The sequence below is a fragment of the Gobius niger genome (genome assembly GCF_951799975.1).
Source record: "Gobius niger genome assembly, chromosome: 18".
NCBI classification, from domain to species: Eukaryota; Metazoa; Chordata; class Actinopteri; order Gobiiformes; family Gobiidae; genus Gobius; species Gobius niger.
This window is the reverse complement of record NC_136869.1, coordinates 482,350-503,173: the sequence shown is the minus strand read 5'-3', so window position 1 is coordinate 503,173 and position 20,824 is coordinate 482,350. Positions and strand designations below refer to the sequence as shown.

Sequence of the window (20,824 nt, the reverse complement as noted above, 5' to 3'; positions counted from 1 at the left end):
CCTCAGGAAATACCAGGCCTCAGAGGAAGCTCTCCTGGGTCTGCTGCCGGTCATCAAAGCCTCCACTAAAGCAAAGTGAGTCCAGACTGTCCTTCTGTGTCAGAGGAACATTGTCAGATAGGGTCAGTAACTGTCTCTTCTCTCCTTAGTCTGTCCCTCTGTGGTCTGACCTCTCGATGCTGTGGTCCTCTGGCCTCAGTGCTCAGCTCCTCCACTCTGACTCTCCTGGATCTCAGTAACAATGACCTCCAGGACTCAGGAGTGGAGCTGCTGTGTGAGGGACTGAAGAGCGCCCCCTGCAGACTGGACACTCTGAGGTGAGACGCTCCCATCATGCACTCTGTCTCTGTCACATTAGAGAGTAATGCTGTGTGTCTTTAGGCTGTCTGGATGTCTGGTCTCAGAGAGGGGCGGGGCTTCTCTGGCCTCAGCAATAAGCTCCGCCTCCTTCCGTCTTAGAGACTTAGACCTGAGCTACAACCATCCAGGACCTTCCACCGAGCTCCTGAAGGCTCTACAGGCCCCACACGGGCCCCTGGACTCTCTCAGGTGAGTCTGACTGAGGAGGACCTTCCCCTCTGGTCCTGGTCTGGTCTTTAAGCAGTAAACTGGACTGGTGTGTTTCAGGCTGGATCCTGCTGGACAACAGTTCATGGTCCCAGGTGTGAGGAAGTGTGAGTACTGTTTTATAGTTGAGATATTATATCATATTTCTGTCACAGATAGTTAGATGTTTGTGTGTTTCAGATTCCTGTGACGTCTCTCTAGATCCAAACACAGCTCACAGACGTCTCCGTCTGTCTGAGGACAGACAGACTGTGAGCTGTGAGTGGAAGCAGCAGCAGTATCCAGATCATGAGGACAGGTTCACAGACCTGTATCAGGTCCTGAGCTCCACTGGCCTTAGGGGGCGCTGTTACTGGGAGGTCGACTGGAGTGGGAAGGACATAGATATAGCAGTGAGTTACAGAGGAATCAGACGCAGAGGAGACAGTGAAGAGAGTAGGTTTGGAGACAATGATCAGTCCTGGAGTCTGAGGATCAAGGAGGGACAATACTCAGTTCTTCACAACAAGAGAGAAACACGACTGTCCTGTTCCCCTTTGTCAGTAACAGAAACAGTACAAAGCCCTATGGAGTCACTTGGAATGGCTGTGTGGCCTGGTTCAATGTCCTCAGACAGAGTGGGCGTGTTCCTGGACTCTGAGGCTGGAGTTTTGTCCTTTTACAGAATCACTGATTATGATCTGACCCATCTTCACACCTTCAGCTCCTCCTTCACTGAGCCGCTGTTTCCAGGGTTTAGACTGAGTTTTGAATCTAAACTGTCTGTGTTCTAACTGCGCCCCCTGGAGGACAGACCTTTTCTGATTAATTGATATTTACCTTTTTTGTTTTGTCTGTGAAAGTCCTGTCGTTCTTGTACATAAACAACTTCAGTCTCGTTACCCCATCCTCATATATTTTACTTATTTACTGTGAACTTTACAATTTACTTTGTTCATTGAAGCTGCTGTAAAGTAACTGTTCTGTTGTGATTAAATCTGGTATAATTGTCTAAAATGTGAGTGGTCGTTCACTGTGACAGACTTTGCTGTTCTGTCGTCAGTAATGGTGTTTCATCTGTGTTCGCTTCAGTGGAAACATTTATAGAGTAAAAATACATATATTGTTCTTAACCAGTGATGGCGTCGTGTCATTTGTGTTTCAGCTCCTTCATTCACCGTGAACTTCCTCCGTACATCCATTTCATTCTGCCAGGTCCATCAATGCACTGTTATCTGAAAGCAACTGAAAAAGAATGTCATTGTCTGAAACCTTCCTTAAATGTGGTTCTGAAGCTTCATATTTAACAGTCTCATAAATCTGGAAAGAATCCGGTGACTGGTCTGTGTTTAGCTCGACTGTTACACCTGCTGTGACTTCATCTGCATAACCTCTACACTTTAAAACTCATCACGCAATAAAAGACTGACTTTATTCACATGTGATGAAGTCTTAAAACGCTCTCACTCGGTGCAACTATTAAACCATTGTTATGTTTGTAAAGCAGACGGGTTAGTTTACCTGCTTTACTAGTTTCTACTGAGACACAGTATGAACCTTTTCTGTAGATGGAACGAAACACCTTCATCTGGTTTTATTACAAATATAAACATCTCAGACGAAACAGATTCTGTGCAAAAGTAAAGAACAGTCGTGGCTTCAACATCAGTGAATTAGGACCTTGTGGACAAATTAAAATATCTTTTAAATTCCTGTGTAATAATCAAGTTTTCCGACACAGACGACGACTGAAGGAGACTCAAAAGTTTGATTAAGTTTAGTTTTCCCGTTTCTGGTGAGTTTAAACACATTTATTTGGTCAGGTTTGTGTTGTCGACAGTGTCAGAAACAATAACTTTCTATATCAATGCCTTTGTGTGATTTGTAGAATGACATTTTGTAGCTTTTGTGACTGGTCATTGTTTCCACCTTTTACAGTTAAATCGAGCCAAGTTTAGTTGAGTAAATGTCAGATTAAATTGCTCTACGAGATGCAATATATTCATAACTGAGACGTGGCTGCCATTTGACTCCCTAAGTGTTTGTTTAAACTAATAACATTTAATCATGAGGACTTTGTTCCAGACTCTCCTGGTGAGGGCTTGGTTAACGTTACCTGTTAGTGAACAGAAACTCATTTATTTGATATTCTCCTTTAGATTTTACAACTTACTCCGATTTATTGGACTCCCCTTTTTTCATCAACAGATAGAAACATGTATGAAGCATGAAGCCCCAGACTGATCAGAACGGTGAGCAGCAGGAAGTTTCCAAGTGTTTTACAAAGAACAAGATACGATCAATGTTCTGACCAGTTCCTGTGTTTTTTTGGGGCTAAAACAGAAAAGTAAATGCTTCTATAATGGTCGTTATCAAATCGTCTCACCGTGTCCCACAACATCACACAACTTGTCCCACTCTGACTCCGTTTTGTGGCGCTCACACTATTGTTTTCTCCTCAGTAGAGCTCCAGGTGTTAGGGAGCAGTTTCAGTTACCAAACGGCGACATCTGGTGTTCAGAGAAATGCATTACAGCTTTATTTCCTCTCAGCATATTTCTGTTACAGCTTTGTAGTGACTTATCTTGTAGTTTAACTCTGTGTAATCACTGTAGTTGAATTCACTTTACAAAGAAATAGATATTGACTCATTATTCCCTTTATTTATGAAAAGTGGGAAATCTCTTCCTCGTTTCAGTGACAAAACATTTCATTTTTCTTAATTAAATTTATAGTCTGTCAATCTTAGACTGGAGTTATACTTGTTATGTCCCATCTTATGTTACTGTTTATTAATTTCTGGTTAGGCCACAGTAAACTATATTTAACTATATTTACTTTAAACGACAGACAGTTTAGTCCTGAGAACATCTTCACCCACAGCTTAACCTGAATGTAAACCTCAGCTTAGTCTTTTATTAACCCTGGGTTTATTCTGTTTTAGTCATAGGTTTTAGTCCGGTTTAAACCAGATGAATGGGCCTCAAACGGCGGGAACGGATCACTCCTCCCCCGTACACGTCAAACTGAAAAAGTAGTCCCAGGCCTTTTACACTTCCCTCAAAAACGACAGCGCACAGTTTAGTGTAAATATCAGACATCCACGTCATCACTGTGAGACATTATTGTTTCATTCAACAAACGCGATTTGTTCCACAATAAAGTGAAGGAAAAAGCCACAGAGGAATCACGAAGGGCGGAGGAACACGGAGCAGCGCCGCGGCCTGCGGAGGGATACCGCAGAGGACACGGAGGAGCGAAGCAAACGCGGAATAAAGTTTAATTTTCCTGATTCTGGTGAGTTTTTACACTTGTGTTTTATAAGGTTTACGTAGCGGCCAGTGTTTGTTATAACTCAGTTTATTCACACTTTTGAACGTGTCATTTTTACGCTGTTTCTGTCGAAGTTACGTCAACGTTAGCTTAGTTTTCATGACTTCATTTTTTACACTTACGGTTAAAACTATTGCTTTAGAAAAATAAGCAGGAATAAATGTCCTCTGGTTTGCTAATTAGTCAAATATTCGATGATGCTGGTTTGATTGTTATCTAATGCTCGTTAGTTTTACCAGTGACTCGTTAAACTTCAGACTCTCCTCGTGAGGACTTGGTTAACGTTAACCTTTGGAGATAAAACTGCCCGAGAACTGAAATTATTGGGTCAAATTATAATAAGTTGATTATAAATTAAAGAAGTAAAAATGCATAGTGTTCTTTGTTAGTACAACTTATTCTGTCTCTTTATATTACTGATCCTCTATGGGCTGTGTATTGAAGTAACGTTATTTTAACCTCTTAACTCCCACCTGAACGGATCCCATTTTCTCCAGTTTGGCTTTACCCGAATCAAAAAGCTTCTGGGGAAAAAAAGCACCAAAACAGCCACAAAAAATGAGAAGAAAACAAGGATGTGAACGCAGCAAAAATGTGACTAAAATTCTACAAAAACTCAACAAAAAAATGACAAAAATTCAACAAAAATGTGACAAAAATTCACCAAAAATGTGAAAAAAATTCAACAAAATGATAAAAACTCAACAAAAATGTGACAAAAATTCAACAAAAATGTGACAAAAATTAAACAAAAATGTGACAAAAATTCAACAAAAAAATGATAAAAATTCAACAAAAATTCAACAAAAATTCAACAAAAAAATTATAAAAAATCAACAAAAAAATGATTAAAAATCAACAAAAAAATGATTAAAAAAATGATAAAAAATCAACAAAAATTCAACAAAAAATCAACAAAAATGTGATAAAAATTCAACAAAAAATCAACAAAAATGTGACAAAAATTCAACAAATGTGACAAAAATTCAGCAAAAATGTCACAAAAATTCAACAAAAATGCTAAAAATGAAAAAAAAATAAAACACATAAAAAAGGTGACACACACAACACAGCAACAACTCAAGGAAAAAGATCAGTTTTGTGGGTCTTAGCTTTCAAATGAGGTGTTACACAGGCCTATATAACAGCCAAAGAGGACAGAATGCATTTGGTTCAGGCGGGGGTCAGAGTTTAACCCCCGCCTGAACCAAGCACATTTTCTCCAGTTTGGCTTTATCCAAATCTAAAAGCTTCTTCAAAATAGCGACAAAAACGAAACGAAAATGAGGATGAAAACGCAACAAAAAGGGATCAAAAAGTCACCGCATTAAAAAAAGCCACAAAAGAGCAAAGAAAAGTAACAAAACACAACAAAAAGCGATGAAAGTACAACAAAAGAAGTAACAAAAATCCACTTAAGAGCAATTGATTGACAAAAAAAAAAGTGACAAACAGTGCAAAGCAAAAAGCAACAAAAACTGAACAAAAAAAGTGGCAAAATTGTGACAAAAATGCCATAAAAAAGCAACAAAAAAGCACCAAGAAACAGGTAAAAAATGAGGCAATGCTGTTTATATGCTGTAAACTCCAGTCAAAAAGCTCCTCGATTTGGTGAAAGCCGAACTAGAGAAAAAGAAAGAAAAACACAAACACTGTGACTGTGTTGGACCTAATAATAATAATACTTAGTAAAATAATGTTCAAACCATAAAGACTTCCTAAACAAAGCGAGTTCTATAAAAAGTCCTTTTTCTCCAGTGACTCCGTGACTGAAGACCCACAGAAGGAGCATCTCCTGGAGCCCAGAGCCATGTGAGAAACGACTGCAGCCCAGGCCTTCAGACTGGCTCACTCTGTCTGGGGAAACCTTGCGGTGATAACGACTGGACAGGGTTAGCCAGGCGGTGAGTAACTCTTAACACGCTTCACATCCAAGAACAGGAAGTGTGTGTTTAGTTTGTACTAAATGGTAGAGCGTAGTGATGGGCAGATGATGCTTTAAGGGCTGTGTAAGGCTTTGGTTGTTCTGTACAGTCATTTAGGCCTTTGTCCCACCAATGTAGAGAAAGTCCCTCATTTACAAAGCTACAAAACAGTGAGACTCTGTTCATGAACAATGTCATCATATCCATGTACAGCTCATGTCTACAGTATGTGTGTTCTGATGTTCCTTTATCCGTATTAATATGTGTGTTTGGGGCTAAAACAGAAAAGTAAATGCTTCTATAATGGTCGTTATCAAATCGTCTCACCGTGTCCCACAACATCACACAACTTGTCCCACTCATATTTTTGTTACAGCTTTGTAGTGACTTATCTTGTAGTTTAACTCTGTAGTTGAATTCACTTTACAAAGAAATAGAAATTGACTCATTACTCCCTTTATTCATGAAAAGTGTGAAATCTCTTCCTCGTTTCACTTCCTGTTACTTGTTTCTCACTGAATGTGGACATTTCCTGTAAAATCCTGAAGTCAAACTAACTCCATTTTGAGACGCAGGACTGAGTTTGGTGAGTGGATTTTCTCTTATTCTCTCATTAATAGAAAAAGCTCATTTATTCCTGGATTACACAGATCATAAGATTGTTGTGCACTTTACAAACAGCTCCTGGAATGTGGGTCAGAGTCAGAGCTAAACATTACATTTCCTCACTGTTATAAGTCTGACACCTTCTGTTTGTGATCTTTGAATGTTGAAGCCTTTTATATCAGTAAATGAGAGAAAATACTGTTGCCAAATGTTTGAATTATTCGGCCTGTTTATTCCAGCTAAGCCCCTTTAACGCAGTTTGTCTGAGACTCGACCCATCCTGTCATGTCTGTTTTGTCTTTCAGGGCTGATTCTTCTGTTCTCATCTTGAAGAAATTCTTAGTCACACCTTTGTTGCTGCTGTTGAGATTAAAAAAAGACCTGCTTAAAGTCAGTTGATGTTTTTAAACAGTCTCAGCAGCTTTACAGCAGCTGCACATAAATCATTTACTGTAAATAAACAGGAAACATCAAAATAAACTCCCTGCATCAGAAGATGGATCGTCCCATGTCCAGACTTGGTCCTCATCATGGTCCTGACTCGGATCCCGGGTCTGAGGACAGAGAGTTCTCTAGTTCTCACAGCAGAACAGGCACTCAGATACAGAGGAGCTTTCAGGGGATCACAGGGGAGTTTAAGAAGAAAAACAGGAAGAAGAAAACCAACACTGCAATGTAAGGATTTATGATTTTAGCAGATACAGGGTTTCTGCAGGGCATTAACTGAATCATGTTGAAAATAAACCCTTAAATGTCACTAAAAAGCATTTTCGACTCTAGCAGGCGTTTAAAACTACATTTCTTTTTTTACTGCATAATTTCAGTGAAAAGTAAATTCATGATAAAAAACACAATCAACTGCAGGTTTTGCTAAAATTTTCTGTACGTTTCTGTACGTCTTTTGCTCGAAAGCCCGTTGTTGTGACCAGTTATTAACTAATCACTTCCTTTATTTAAACAGGAATTCAGAAAGGCCTGGTTTCTGTGAGTCTGTGATGAGCGACCGGTCCAAAGACAAAGACATGAACTTTAGAGTCGATCCTCCTGGAGACCTCAGGTACAGCAGACTGATGGGTTTGTGATGATGATGAGGAGGAGTCTCTGCAGATCTCATACTATAGGGCCTGTAGGTTTAACATGACATGAATTGAAAGGTCGTGATTGCATTCAAAAGAATTTATAGTTGTTTTTTTATTATGGTATTTGTGCATTAAGTGACATTATTAAGGCCTTACATTTAACTTGCTGCAGCCAGTATAAACTCTGAGATAGGAAAAGATAAGAGATATTTAGCGTTTAACCTCTTAACCCCCACCTGGACTGTGCACATTTTCTCCAGTTCAGCTTTACCCAAATCTAGTACCTTCCCGACAGGAGCTTGCAGCCTATAGGCCAGATTAACCCCTCATTTGAAAGACCTACTAAACTGAAACTCACTTTTTCATCACGTTTTTGTCACATTCTTGGAAGTGTTTGAATTGTGTTTTCGTCTTTTTTCTTTCGTTTCTTTTTGTTGTGGTTTTTATTGCTCAATTTTTCAGTTTTAGATTAGGGTAATGCCAAACTGGAGAAAATGTGCTCAGTTCAGGTGGGGGTTAAGAGGTTAAATGTGCTGGTTGCTATTATTTCTCTCAGTACGTTGTTGTTGTTGTTGTTTGTTGTTTGTTGTTGTGTGACCTTATTAAACGTCCAAACCTGTTCCGTATTCAGCAACTGAAAAAGAAGCAACACCAGTTGTGATTGATTGTGCATTTGACACAAGTTCATCTCTTTGTCCATCAGGAGGAAACAGGACCGACCCGGCCTCAGCTGTTTGTCTCTGAAAAGTGACCGATCCAAAGACAAAGACATGAACTTTAGAGTCGATCCTCCTGGAGACCTCAGGTACAGCAGACTGATGGGTTTGTGATGGTGATGATGAGGAGGAGTCTCTCTGCAGACCTCATACTATAGGGCCTGTAGGTTTTACTTGACATGAAGCGAAAGGTCGTGATTGCATTCAAAAGAATTTATAGTTGGTTTTTTTTATTATGGTATTTGTGCATTAAATGACATTATTATACGGCTCTTCACAACGTAAGTAGAAGCTCCGTTGATTTGAATGGGATTTCCCAACGTTCTACTGGTCATTATTTTCTGATAAAGGACGTCTGAAAAAAATAATGACGCTGCCAATGGCAGCGGAGTTGGTGCTTTCATATCACTCCGCGCGTACGTAGCAGCGACACTATCTGTCCCGTCACTGAGAGAGAAGTCGGGGAATCGCTTGTGAAGTTAGCGTGAGTCTGACTTTCAACTTACCCAGAGATTCACCACCATTCCTCTAACTGCGCCTTCAGCTAAGTAGCTAGGCTAGCTGTTAGCCTTGCTGCTTCTAGCCTAGCCAAACATTGCCGAGCAACGCGCAAACTTTTGGGAACTATTTGTCGCGTAAGTCATTAAATAAACCTTTCGACCTTCATAAAAGTGTATGAAGTTTATGTTGTGTGTGTTCAGTTGGCAAATGGCCGAATAATAAGCGAGATAATGTATAGAACGCCATCCATCCATCCATCCATTCATTCATTCATTTATTTCATTCATTTCCTTCCGCTTTATCCGGGGCCGGGTCACGGGGGCAGCAGTCTCAGCAGAGATGCCCAAACTTCCCGATCTACACACACCTCCTCCAGCTGTTCTGACCCCGAGGCCACACCTCCTCCAGCTGTTCTGATCCCGAGGCCACACCTCCTCCAGCTGTTCTGACCCCGAGGCCACACCTCCTCCAGCTGTTCTGACCCCGAGGCCACACCTCCTCCAGCTGTTCTGACCCCGAGGCGACACCAGGCCAGCTCGGAGACATAGTCCCACCAGCGTGTCCTGGGTCTTCCACGAGGCCTTGTCCCACTAGGACATGCCTGGAACACCTCCGGCGGGAGGCGACGAGGAGGTATCCGGAACAGATGCCCGAGCCACCTCAGCTGCTCCTTTCGACGTGAAGGAGCAGCGACTCTACTCCGAGCTCCTCTCGGGTAACTGAGCTCCTCACCCGATCTCGAAGGGTGCGCCCAGCCACCCTGCGAAGGAGTTTCAAGTTGAATGGTTTTGTATAGCCCAATATCACAACAGAAGTCGCCTCACCAAACATTAAGGCAATGAAACAGAGCAATAAATATGACAATTAGAAGTTAAGGTGAATCCAGGCAAATATAATGTCCAATAGGAGGCAGCGACGAGCGGCGCGGGCGTCCCCCGTCCTTAGACTCTCCAGCACGGCAAGGAAAAACTCCAAAACCCGGCAGGAGAAAAGAGAAACCTTGGGGAGAACCACAGAAGGAGAGATCCACTCCCATGGACGGACAGGCTATAGAGACCCAGGGCCGAAGGATCCCTCAGCAGACGGGCCATAGGTGAGGGCGGGAACGTAGATCGATCAGTAAATCGAGAGCTTTGCCTCAGACTCAGCTCCCTCTTCACCACGACAGACCGATACAGCGACCGCATCACTGCTGACGCCGCACCGATCCGTCTGTCCATCTCACGCTCCATCCGTCCCTCACTGAGAACAAGACCCCGAGATACTTGAACTCCTCCACTTGAGGTAAGGACTCCCCACCGACCTGTAGAGGGGAAGGAGAACCATGGCCTCAGATTTGGAGGTGCTGATCCTCATCCCGGCCGCTACACACTCGGCTGCAAACCGCCCCAGGGCAGCTGAAGGTCCAACAGAACAACATCATCCACAAACAGCAGAGATGAGATCCTGAGGCTCCCAAACCGGACACCCTCCGGCCCCTGGCTGCGCCTGGAAATTCTGTCCATAAAAGTAATGAACAGAACCGGTGACAAAGGGCAGCCCTGAGGAGACCAACACGCACCGGGAACAGGTCTGACTTACTGCCGGCAATGATCCAAGCTCCTGCTGCTCATACAGGGAACGAACAGCCCGGACAACTCCAGTTCAGCTTTACCCAAATCTAGCACCTTCCCGACAGGAGCTTGCAGCCTATAGGCCAGATTAACCCCTCATTTGAAAGACCTACAAAACTGATGCTCACTTTTTCATCACGCTTTTGTCACATTCTTGGAAGTGTGTCTTTTTTTCTTTCGTTTCTTTTTGTCGTAGTTTTTATTGCTCAATTTTTCAGTTTTAGATTAGGGTAATGCCAAACTGGAGAAAATGTGCTCAGTCCAGGTGGGGGTTAAGAGGTTAAATGTGCTGGTTGCTATTATTTCTCTCAGTACATTGTTGTTGTTGTTGTGTGACCTTATTAAACGTCCAAACCTGTTCCGTATTCAGCAACAGAAAAAGAAGCAACACCAGTTGTGATTGATTGTGCATTTGACACAAGTTCATCTCTTTGTCCATCAGGAGGAAACAGGACCGACCCGGCCTCAGCTGTTTGTCTCTGAAAAGTGACCAATCCAAAGACGCAGTTATTCTCTTTCAAAGGTTTGTATTGACCTGATTTCTTTCAGTCACTGCTCTCTCTGTGGAGTGTTTAAACTAATCACTTCCTTTATTTAAACAGGAATTCAGAAAGGCCTGGTTTCTGTGAGTCTGAGATGAGCGACCGGTCCAAAGACAAAGACATGAACTTTAGAGTGGATCCTCCTGGAGACCTCAGGTACAGCAGACTGATGGGTTTGTGATGGTGATGATGAGGAGGAGTCTCTGCAGACCTCATACTATAGGGCCTGTAGGTTTTACTTGACATGAGTCAAAGGTCGTGATTGGAGGAACAATTCTCTGCTGGTGATTAATGAATAAAACTGAATATTTCAGCAGTTTAGTTAATGCTTTTAACAGTTTCATCGAGTTTACATAATATCTTAAAGGAACAGGCCACAGTTTTTTATCCTGAGATATATATTCTTACCTGAGCTTTGCCTCTGGACTTATTCTTACGGACTCAAACGGGGGTGAAGTTAGAAGTGACCAAGCTCTTCCACGTTTCCCCATTTAAATACTATTACGTGAGTTGTTACAGGGTCCAAGTCTAGCTACACAAAATTAAACGTGGATTTTCTAAGTGGATAAAAAGGGGAACTATTTTGTAAGGCGTAATAACACCTGGAGTACTTTGACGTCTGGGCATTAATATCTTCACTCCTAAAGAATTCTGAAGATATTGGTATATGTTTAGTTTTGGATCGTGTAACTGCTCATATAACTGTATTTGAATAAGGGAAACATGGAAGAGCTTGGTCACTTCTTACTTCCCCCCCGTTGGCCCCATAGAGGAGACGAGGAGGGGCTAAATGCTAACAACATCAACAACCACCAGGTACGCATCAACTCCTCTAAGCTCAGGTAAGAACAGATCTCATTATGGAAAAACGCTGCCTGTTCCTTTAACCTTCTAAAGAGACCTTTTTACACCAAATGGTGATACTGTATGGACATCCCTACGACCCTTCAGCAGATCTTCAGTCATGAGTTTCCCCCAGTCTTCTGATGATGCTGTTGGCAAAACAGGCGTATGTGTCTGAAGGCTCCAGATTACACTTTCACTGCAGGAAATTAATTATGATGTAGTTTTGTTTATATACTCACAAAAATGAGTACTCCATAGTGGTAGAGGTACAACATATCATATAAATGCCTATACTTTGGGATGGATAAAATAGCAGATACAGATCCTTTAGCTTTGTGTAATAGTTGTGCTGTATAAAAGTCAGCTGAATCAGACAGTTTTAATAGATTAGATTGCTGGAATAATTTGTGTGAGTGCTCGTAATATCCAGCCTTGTTAATTGTTCTGATTGCTCGTTTCTTGATTATGAACAGGGAATGTAGTGAACTTTTATAATTGTTGCCACAAATTTCTATACTTTATGTCAGATACTTGACCAGTACAGCAGATGAAGCGCTTTGTACTCCAGCACATACTTAGTTTGATTAATCACTGCAATACTTTTTGAGATTTTATTTTGAATGTGCTTGATGTGCGGTTTCCCTTTTCAGTTTATCATCAATAATCATCCCCAAAAATGTGTTTTCAGACACCTTTTCTATTGTAATGCCATTTATGCTTATTGCCCGATACTGATGTGTAAAATTATCAAACATCATTACTTTAGTTTTATTTAAGTTCAGTGAAAGCTTTTTAATATCCATCCATGATTTTTCATCTTGGTCAATTCCAGATTTGCTACATCAATGAGATTGTTGTACTTATCATTAGAATAAAAAATATTGGTGTCGTCAGCAAATAATATCATTCTAGAGATTGAACAATTGAGGACCCAATATAGATCCTTGAGGAACACCACAAACTCTGCTTTGACATTCTTACTCCCCCATCTTAACAAACTGCTGTCTCTCTGTTAAATAGCTCGGCTTCCAGTTCCAAGCCACTCCTCGTACACCATATTTATCAAGTAAAATGGAATGATTAATTGTGTCAAAGGCCTTCTTTAAATCAATAAATATTCCAATTGCAAATTTCTTCTTATCGAGATGTGTAGTTGTTTCATTCACAGCTTCCAGTTTTGCCATTGTAGTAGATCTCGTTTCTCTAAAGCCATATTGACTTTCATTCAATATCCCACATGTAGTAAAACATTTTCCAACCTTTTGCTTAAAACTTTTTCAAATATTTTTGAAAATTGGGGGAGCAGGTTGATAGTTTGTGAAGATGATTATGGATCTGTCTCTGTATAAGGTGTTTTGAAATGCCCCCGTTCATGATGCATAAAACATCTGCATGTTTCATATTGTAATGTTTGTGTTTGTGATGCAGGTTTGAAGGTGGAGGTGATGTCCGTGGAGATGGTCAGACTCAGCTGGACTCCATATTCATGGTCAGTTCATGCTCTCTCACTGGCCCAGTGCTCCTGCTCTGTGTTCATATGTGATTGTTTCATAAACTTCTGTAGCTTCTGAAGCAGCAGATCCTCACCTTTGTCGAAGAACAACTGCAGAAGCTCCACAGACAAATGACCTTAGAGAACCCAGAGAGTGAAGAGCAGAGCACAGGGAGCTCCTCAGAGAGAGTGGAGGAGCAGAGCAGCAGAGAGGCTGTGCTGAACATCACTGTGGACTTCCTGAGGAGGATGGAGCAGGAGCAGCTGGCCGAGCGTCTGAGGAACAGTAAGATCTGTGTTTACAGTCGCTCTGATCCTTATCTGCTCTGACTCCTGTGTTTGTCTTCAGAGTCTGCAGCTCGTGTGTGCAGCCGTGAACTGAAGTCTCACCTGCAGCAGAGGTTCAGTCAGGTGTTTGAGGGCGTGGCTAAAGCAGGAAACTCCGCCCCCCTACAGGAGATCTACACAGAGCTCTACATCACAGAGGGCGGGGCTTCAGAGGTCAACCAGGAACATGAGGTCAGACAGATCGAGAGAGCGACCAGGAAACCAACAGAACGTGCGATAACCTGTGAGGAGATCTTTAAACAACGATCTGAACAGCCAATCAGAACAGTGCTGACGAAGGGCGTGGCCGGCGTGGGGAAGACGGTGCTGACTCAGAAGTTCAGTTTGGACTGGGCAGAAGGCAGAGCTCACCAGGACGTCCAGCTGCTGTTCCCCTTCACCTTCAGAGAGCTCAATGTGCTCCGAGACAGAAGGTTCAGCCTGGTGGAGCTGCTGCAGCACTTCTTCAGTCAAACCAAAGGTCTCCTCAGCTTTAAAGACCTGCAGCTGCTCTTCATCTTTGACGGTCTGGACGAGTGCAGACTTCCTCTGGTCTTCAGCCGGACCCGGGTCCTGACTGAGCCCACAGAGAGCGCCTCAGTGGAGGAGTTGCTGGTGAACCTCATCAGGGGGAGCCTGCTTCCCTCCGCTTGCCTCTGGATAAGCGGCGGCCAATCAGATCCCTGCATGGTGTGTCTCCATGGTGACAGAGGTGCGAGGGTTCAGCGACCCACAGAAGGAGCAGTACTTCAGGAAGAGGTTCACAGACGAGCAGCAGGCCACAGCCGTCATCTCCCACATCAAGACGTCACAGAGCCTCTTCATCATGTGCCACCTCCCGGTCATAAGCTGGATCATCTCCACAGTTTTACAGAAGATTCTGGAGCAAACAGAGAAACCAGAGCTGCCCAAGACTCTGACTGAGATGTACATCCACTTCCTGGTGGTCCAAGCCAAAGTCAAGAACATCAAGTATCACGAGGGAACAGGAGCAGACCTTCACTGGACTGAAGAGACCAGGGAGATGGTGAAGTCTCTGGGAAAACTGGCCTTTGAGCAGCTGCTGAAAGGAAACCTGATCTTCTACGAGAGTGACCTGAGCGAGTGTGGGCTGGACGCTGCAGAGATCGCTCGTTACTCCGGAGTCTTCACACAGGTCTTTAGAGAAGAACAAGGTCTGTACCAGGACAAGGTCTACTGCTTCATCCATCTGACTGTGCAGGAGTTTCTGGCGGCTTTTCACGTCCATCAGACCTTCTACAACTCTGGGGAGAACCTGCTGCCACCACCACACTCCTCTAAGAGCCCTGACCACGAGGAGAAACCGCTGTCACCACCACACTCCTCTAAGAGCCTGGGATCAATTTTAAGAAAGCTATCCAAGCTGATGCTTCCATTATTAGAGTTTAAAAAGATACCAACACAACCATCACCAGACTTCAGTACCTTCTACAGCTCTGTAGAAAACCTGCGGCCACCACACTCCTCAAAGAGAACACATCCTGATCCAACCCCAGAGGAGATCTTCTACCGCTCTGCTGTGGACCAGGCCTTACAGAGTCCAAACGGACACCTGGACCTGTTCCTGCGCTTCCTCCTGGGGCTGTCTCTGCCGACCAATCAGAGGCTGCTGGAGGGTCTGCTGACTGAAACAGGAAGTGACCGGACCAATCAGAGGACAGTAAAGTACATCAAACAGAGGCTGAATGAAAGGGGCGTGTCTGCAGAGAGGAGCCTGAACCTGCTGCACTGTCTGAACGAGCTGAACGACCGCAGTCTGGTGGAAGAGATACAGAAGGTCATGAGAGGAGGAGGTCTCTCTGACCGCTACATGTCTCCTGCTGAGTGGTCCACCCTGTCCTTCCTCCTGCTGTCCTCAGACTCAGACCTGGAGCACTTTGACCTCAGGAAATACCAGGCCTCAGAGAAAGCTCTCCTGGGTCTGCTGCCGGTCATCAAAGCCTCCACTAAAGCAAAGTGAGTCCAGACTGTCCTTCTGTATCAGAGGAACATTGTCAGATAGGGTCAGTAACTGTCTCCTCTCTCCTCAGTCTGTCCATCTGCCGTCTGACCTCTCGATGCTGTGGTCCTGATGGTCCTCTGGCCTCAGTGCTCAGCTCCTCCAGTCTGACTCTCCTGGATCTCAGTAACAATGACCTCCAGGACTCAGGAGTGGAGCTGCTGTGTGAGGGACTGAAGAGCGCCCCCTGCAGACTGGAGGCACTCAGGTATGTCTGTGAACAGAGCCACCTGTCCAACAGATTAAATACTGCAGTCAATTTCAGAGGAACATGGTCAGATAGGGTCAGTAACTGTCTCTTCTCTCCTCAGTCTGTCCTGGTGTAACCTGACGGAGGACTGCTGTGGTCCTCTGGCCTCAGTGCTCAGCTCCTCCAGTCTGACTCTCCTGGATCTCAGTAACAATGACCTCCAGGACTCAGGAGTGGTGCTGCTGTGTGAGGGACTGAAGAGCGCCCCCTGCAGACTGGACACCCTGAGGTGAGACGCTCCCATCATGCACTCTGTCTCTGTCACATTAGAGAGTAATTCTGTGTGTCTTTAGGCTGTCTGGATGTCTGGTCTCAGAGAGGGGCGGGGCTTCTCTGGCCTCAGCACTAAGCTCCGCCTCCTTCCGTCTTAGAGACTTAGACCTGAGCTACAACCATCCAGGACCTTCCACCGAGCTCCTGAAGGCTCTACAGGCCCCACACGGGCCCCTGGACTCTCTCAGGTGAGTCTGACTGAGGAGGACCTTCCCCTCTGGTCCTGGTCTGGTCTTTAAGCAGTAAACTGGACTGGTGTGTTTCAGGCTGGATCCTGCTGGACAACAGTTCATGGTCCCAGGTCTGAGGAAGTGTGAGTACTGTTTTATAGATGAGATATTATATCATATTTCTGTCACAGATAGTTAGATGTTTGTGTGTTTCAGATTCCTGTGACGTCTCTCTAGATCCAAACACAGTTAACAGACGTCTCCATCTGTATGAGGACAGACGGACTGTGAGCTGTGAGTGGAAGCAGCAGCAGTATCGAAATCATAAGGACAGGTTCACAGACTTGTGTCAGGTCCTGAGCTCCACTGGCCTGAGGGGGCGCTGTTACTGGGAGGTCTTCTGGAGCGGGAGTGTTTATATAGCAGTGAGTTACAGAGGAATCAGACGCAGAGGAGACAGTGAAGAGAGTAGGTTTGGACACAATGATCAGTCCTGGAGTCTGAGGATCAAGGAGGGAAAATGCTCAGTCCTTCACAACAAAAGAGAAACACGACTCGCCTATTGCTGGCTCTCAGATTATGAGGACAGAGTGGGCGTGTTCTCAGACAGAGTGGGCGTGTTCTCAGACAGAGTGGGCGTGTTCTCAGACAGAGTGGGCGTGTTCTCAGACAGAGTGGGTGTGTCCTCAGACAGAGTGGGCGTGTTCTCAGGCAGAGTGGGCGTGTTCCTGGACTCTGAGGCTGGAGTTTTGTCCTTTTACAGAATCACTTATAATAATCTGATCCATCTCCACACCTTCAGCTCCTCCTTCACTGAGCCGCTGTTTCCAGGTTTTGGACTGACTTCAAGATCTGAACTGTCTGTGTTCTAACTGCGCCCCCTGGAGGACAGACCTTTTTTTTGTGCATTTATTGGTGTTTATCTTTTTAATTGCATGTGAAAGTCATGTCATTCAGGTTGAAGCTTGTTCATTGTCAACTTCAGTATCCTGCCCCATCCTTGTATATCTCTCTTATTTACTGTGTACTTTAAAATTTACCTAATTTGTTCATTGAAGCTTCTGCTGGTCAACCAACTAGTGAATTAAGCCCATGGCATTTACAATGTTACTGCAAATGCCATTAAAAGTCTTAAAATGTCCCTCCCCTAAAAGTGGGCCTGCTGTGGCTGAGTGGGGACTGTACTGAATGTGATCATAACAAATAAGTCTTTTTAAAGTATCAAATCATTAAAGCATAATTGTCTAAAATGTGAGTGGTCGTTCACTGTGACAGACTTTGCTGTTCTGTCGTCAGTAATGGTGTTTCATCTGTGTTCGCTTCAGTGGAAACATTTATAGAGTAAAAATACATATATTGTTCTTAACCAGTGATGGCGTCGTGTCATTTGTGTTTCAGCTCCTTCATTCACCGTGAACTTCCTCCGTACATCCATTTCATTCTGCCAGGTCCATCAATGCACTGTTATCTGAAAGCAACTGAAAAAGAATGTCATTGTCTGAAACCTTCCTTAAATGTGGTTCTGAAGCTTCATGTTTAACAGTCTCATAAATCTGTAAAGAATCCGGTGACTGGTCTGTGTTTAGCTCGACTGTTACACCTGCTGTGACTTCATCTGCATAACCTCTACACTTTAAAACTCATCATGCAATATGTATTGAAGTCGACTGTGCAGCCCCCACTGTCCACTACAGAAAACATGGCTGTTAACCATCATCACAGTAGGGCTTGCTTTCCAAATGTTATAATATTTTGATTACAGCCTCAAAAGAAAGTAGTCTTTCATATTTGCAAGCCTGGAGATCCGATATGGAAACAGACATTTCAGTTGAGGAGTGGAATAACTCCTGTTTACTCTCACAAAAACAAACTATCAACACAAGATTCCGATTAGTGCAGTACAAGTGGATGTTTAGAACCTACATCACACCAGTGAATCTCCATCATTTCAACCCTAATATTCCTGATGATTGTGCCAAATGTGGTAAAGACATTTTTCATCATTTTTGTGTTTATTTTTCATCACTTTTTTGTTTATTTTTCATCATTTTTTTGTTTATTTTTCATCATTTTTTTGTTTATTTTTCATCACTTTTTTTGTTTATTTTTCATCATTTTTTTGTTTATTTTTCATCATTTTTTTGTTTATTTTTCATCACTTTTTTGCTTCTTTTTCATCACTTTTTTGTTTATTTTTCATCTCTTTTTTGCTTCTTTTTCATCACTTTTTTGTTTATTTTTCATCACTTTTTTGCTTCTTTTTCATCACTTTTTTGTTTATTTTTCATCATTTTTTTTGTTTATTTTTCATCACTTTTTTGTTTATTTTTCATCATTTTTTTGTTTATTTTTCATCACTTTTTTGCTTGTTTTTGATCACATTTTTGTTAATTTTTCATCACTTTTTTGTTCATTTTTCATCATTTTTTGTTTATTTTTCATCATTTTTTTGTTTATTTTTCATCACTTTTTTGCTTGTTTTTTATCACATTTTTGTTAATTTTTCATCACTTTTTTGTTAATTTTTCATCACTTTTTTGTTTATTTTTCATCACTTTTTTGCTTGTTTTTTTTATCACGTTTTTGTTAATTTATCATTATTTTTTGTGGCTCCTTTGCTGCTTTTATTCCTGCCGTTTCACCCTCATTTATCCCTCATTTTTGTCACTTTTTACACAAAGCTTTTAGATTTGGGTAAAGCCAAAAAAAGTGCTCGGTTCAGGCGGGGGTTAAGAGGTTAAAACGTGACGTCATATGTTCTTAATCTGAATGTAAGTTTATTATTTTAATGATTGTTTAAACCAAATGAATGGGCCACAAACGGCGGGAACGGATCACTCCTCCCCATCTGTGTCGAACTGAAAAACTAGTCCTTCACTTTTTTACACTTTCCTCAGAAACCACAGCCACAGTTTAGAGTAAACACACTACGTTTACGTCATCGTGATTAAACATTGTTATCTGGGTGAACAAATCTGATTTATCCCACATTAAAGCGAAAGAAAAACCACAGAGATCTCACTGACGGCGGAGGAACACTAGGTGGAGCTGCGGCTGCGGAAGGTTACTGTCCTGAAGGAGCGGACGGGAGATGGAAAAGCTGGATAAAGTTTAATTTTCTCGGTTTCTGGTGAGTTTTTACGAATGTATTTGATGAGGTTTGTTTAGCTGTTAGTAAAAGGAAAAGCAACTGAGTCTGTTCACGCCTTTATGTGATCACTTTGTCCGGAGATTTAAAGACTAGCATTGTTTCCCCTCGTCATCTTTCAGTTGCTAACGTTGAACTTTAGCTGAAACGGATTTAGATTAAAATACGCTTTGACTTTCAATTTCATCACTAACCCGATGTTTCTGATTGTCCTGTAGTTTGTAAATTTAATCTTTTTACTTCGTTTATCAGTTTTACAGCATGAACGTTACGAAGCGCCGTCATGCACGAGCGTAATATAGAAGGTGCAGTTACACAGATGACCTGAGGTGGCAGTAGTGAGTATAAAATGGCTGACTTGCATAGAGTGTCTTTAAGGTCAGGAAAAGGTGACGTTTAGGTTCATTGATCACTATATAATGACGTGACTTTTTTAATCCAGTTTGTCTCATAACTAATCATTTATTTTATCTCTAAAGTGTCGCTAAGTGAATAAAATGAACAAAAAACAACATGTCGAGCTGTTCAAGACAACACAAGACAAAAAGAGCAGTGTTGGGGAGAATTCTATCCAGTTACTGAATACTTAAAATGTATTACGTAACGTATTCTGTTACTTTGTCTAATCAGAGTACTGTATTCTGAATACTTTGAATACTTTTAGATACTTTCACATTGACGGTCATTTGCCATTATGCAGTATTTATGTATAATTATGGCTTGTAATTACAAAAACCCCTATAATCTCACTTATCTCCGAAGTCTTTAACTCTCTCTTAACTGTGACTTCATTTTGTGATTGCAGCTCAGGGTGCAAGAACGTGTTGTGTGACGTATGAATGAGCCTGAATCGTGTTAACTTTCTTCTAGACTCTCCTTCTGAGGGCTTGTTTACGTTTTAGTTCATTATCATTAGCTGTTAGTGCTTTACCCCTTATGAAAGACCAACAGGCCCGGTTAGAACCATGAGGACGCCCTTCTGTGGACCCACCACATGCAGGAGGAGCCATAAGGGGCTGCCACAGACTGGTCAGAACAGTGAACATTGCAATGAATTATTCAAAAAAAGAATTTGAATTTAAACAGTTTGACAACACCCTCACACTCAAGATATTAGATGATTTGAAATTACAATAAAAGTGATATGGACACTCCTGGTTGTAGACTTGACTACCTTTTGTAGATCTGTGATGTACCATAGTGTATGTGATTTCTTTCAGTCAGTGCCAAATGTGTGTGCGTTAAATGTTTGTGACTGAGTTGATGTGTAATAACACGTCTTTCTAATCAAAATGACATCCTAGAAATAATGGAAGTACTGAAAGGTTTTTGATTCTTCCAGTGACTCTGTGACTGCGCTCACTGAAGCACCAGGACCAGAAAGGATCCCCAGGGATGAGACCTCTGCAGCCCAGGCCTTCAGACTGGCTCACTCTG

General features: G+C 42.5%; 3 protein-coding genes across 3 annotated transcripts in view; all 3 read left to right on the top strand.

The window, feature by feature from the left end:
• Nucleotides 1–20,824, top strand: part of LOC306977844 (NACHT, LRR and PYD domains-containing protein 3-like) — a gene marked incomplete at both ends in the record, with an annotated part of 83,974 nt that overhangs the window by 58,406 nt on the left and 4,744 nt on the right. Inside the window, 6 exons of the mRNA XM_079576283.1 lie at nt 150–317; nt 15,578–15,754; nt 16,090–16,257; nt 16,336–16,382; nt 16,456–16,707; nt 16,816–17,070. Coding sequence (XP_079432409.1) covers nt 150–317; nt 15,578–15,754; nt 16,090–16,257; nt 16,336–16,382; nt 16,456–16,707; nt 16,816–17,070 — 1,067 coding nt within the window. The remainder of the gene's footprint in view (nt 1–149; nt 318–15,577; nt 15,755–16,089; nt 16,258–16,335; nt 16,383–16,455; nt 16,708–16,815; nt 17,071–20,824) is intronic.
• On the top strand, nt 334–1,340 carry LOC306977773 (tripartite motif-containing protein 14-like; the record flags this gene model as incomplete). Its single annotated transcript, XM_079576215.1, has 4 exons — nt 334–361; nt 405–549; nt 628–674; nt 748–1,340. The coding sequence occupies 4 exons, from the start codon at nt 334–336 to the stop codon at nt 1,338–1,340; spliced, it is 813 nt and encodes a 270-aa protein (XP_079432341.1).
• On the top strand, nt 13,449–15,507 carry LOC306977431 (NLR family CARD domain-containing protein 3-like; the record flags this gene model as incomplete). Its single annotated transcript, XM_079575734.1, has 3 exons — nt 13,449–13,485; nt 13,549–13,610; nt 14,779–15,507. The coding sequence occupies 3 exons, from the start codon at nt 13,449–13,451 to the stop codon at nt 15,505–15,507; spliced, it is 828 nt and encodes a 275-aa protein (XP_079431860.1).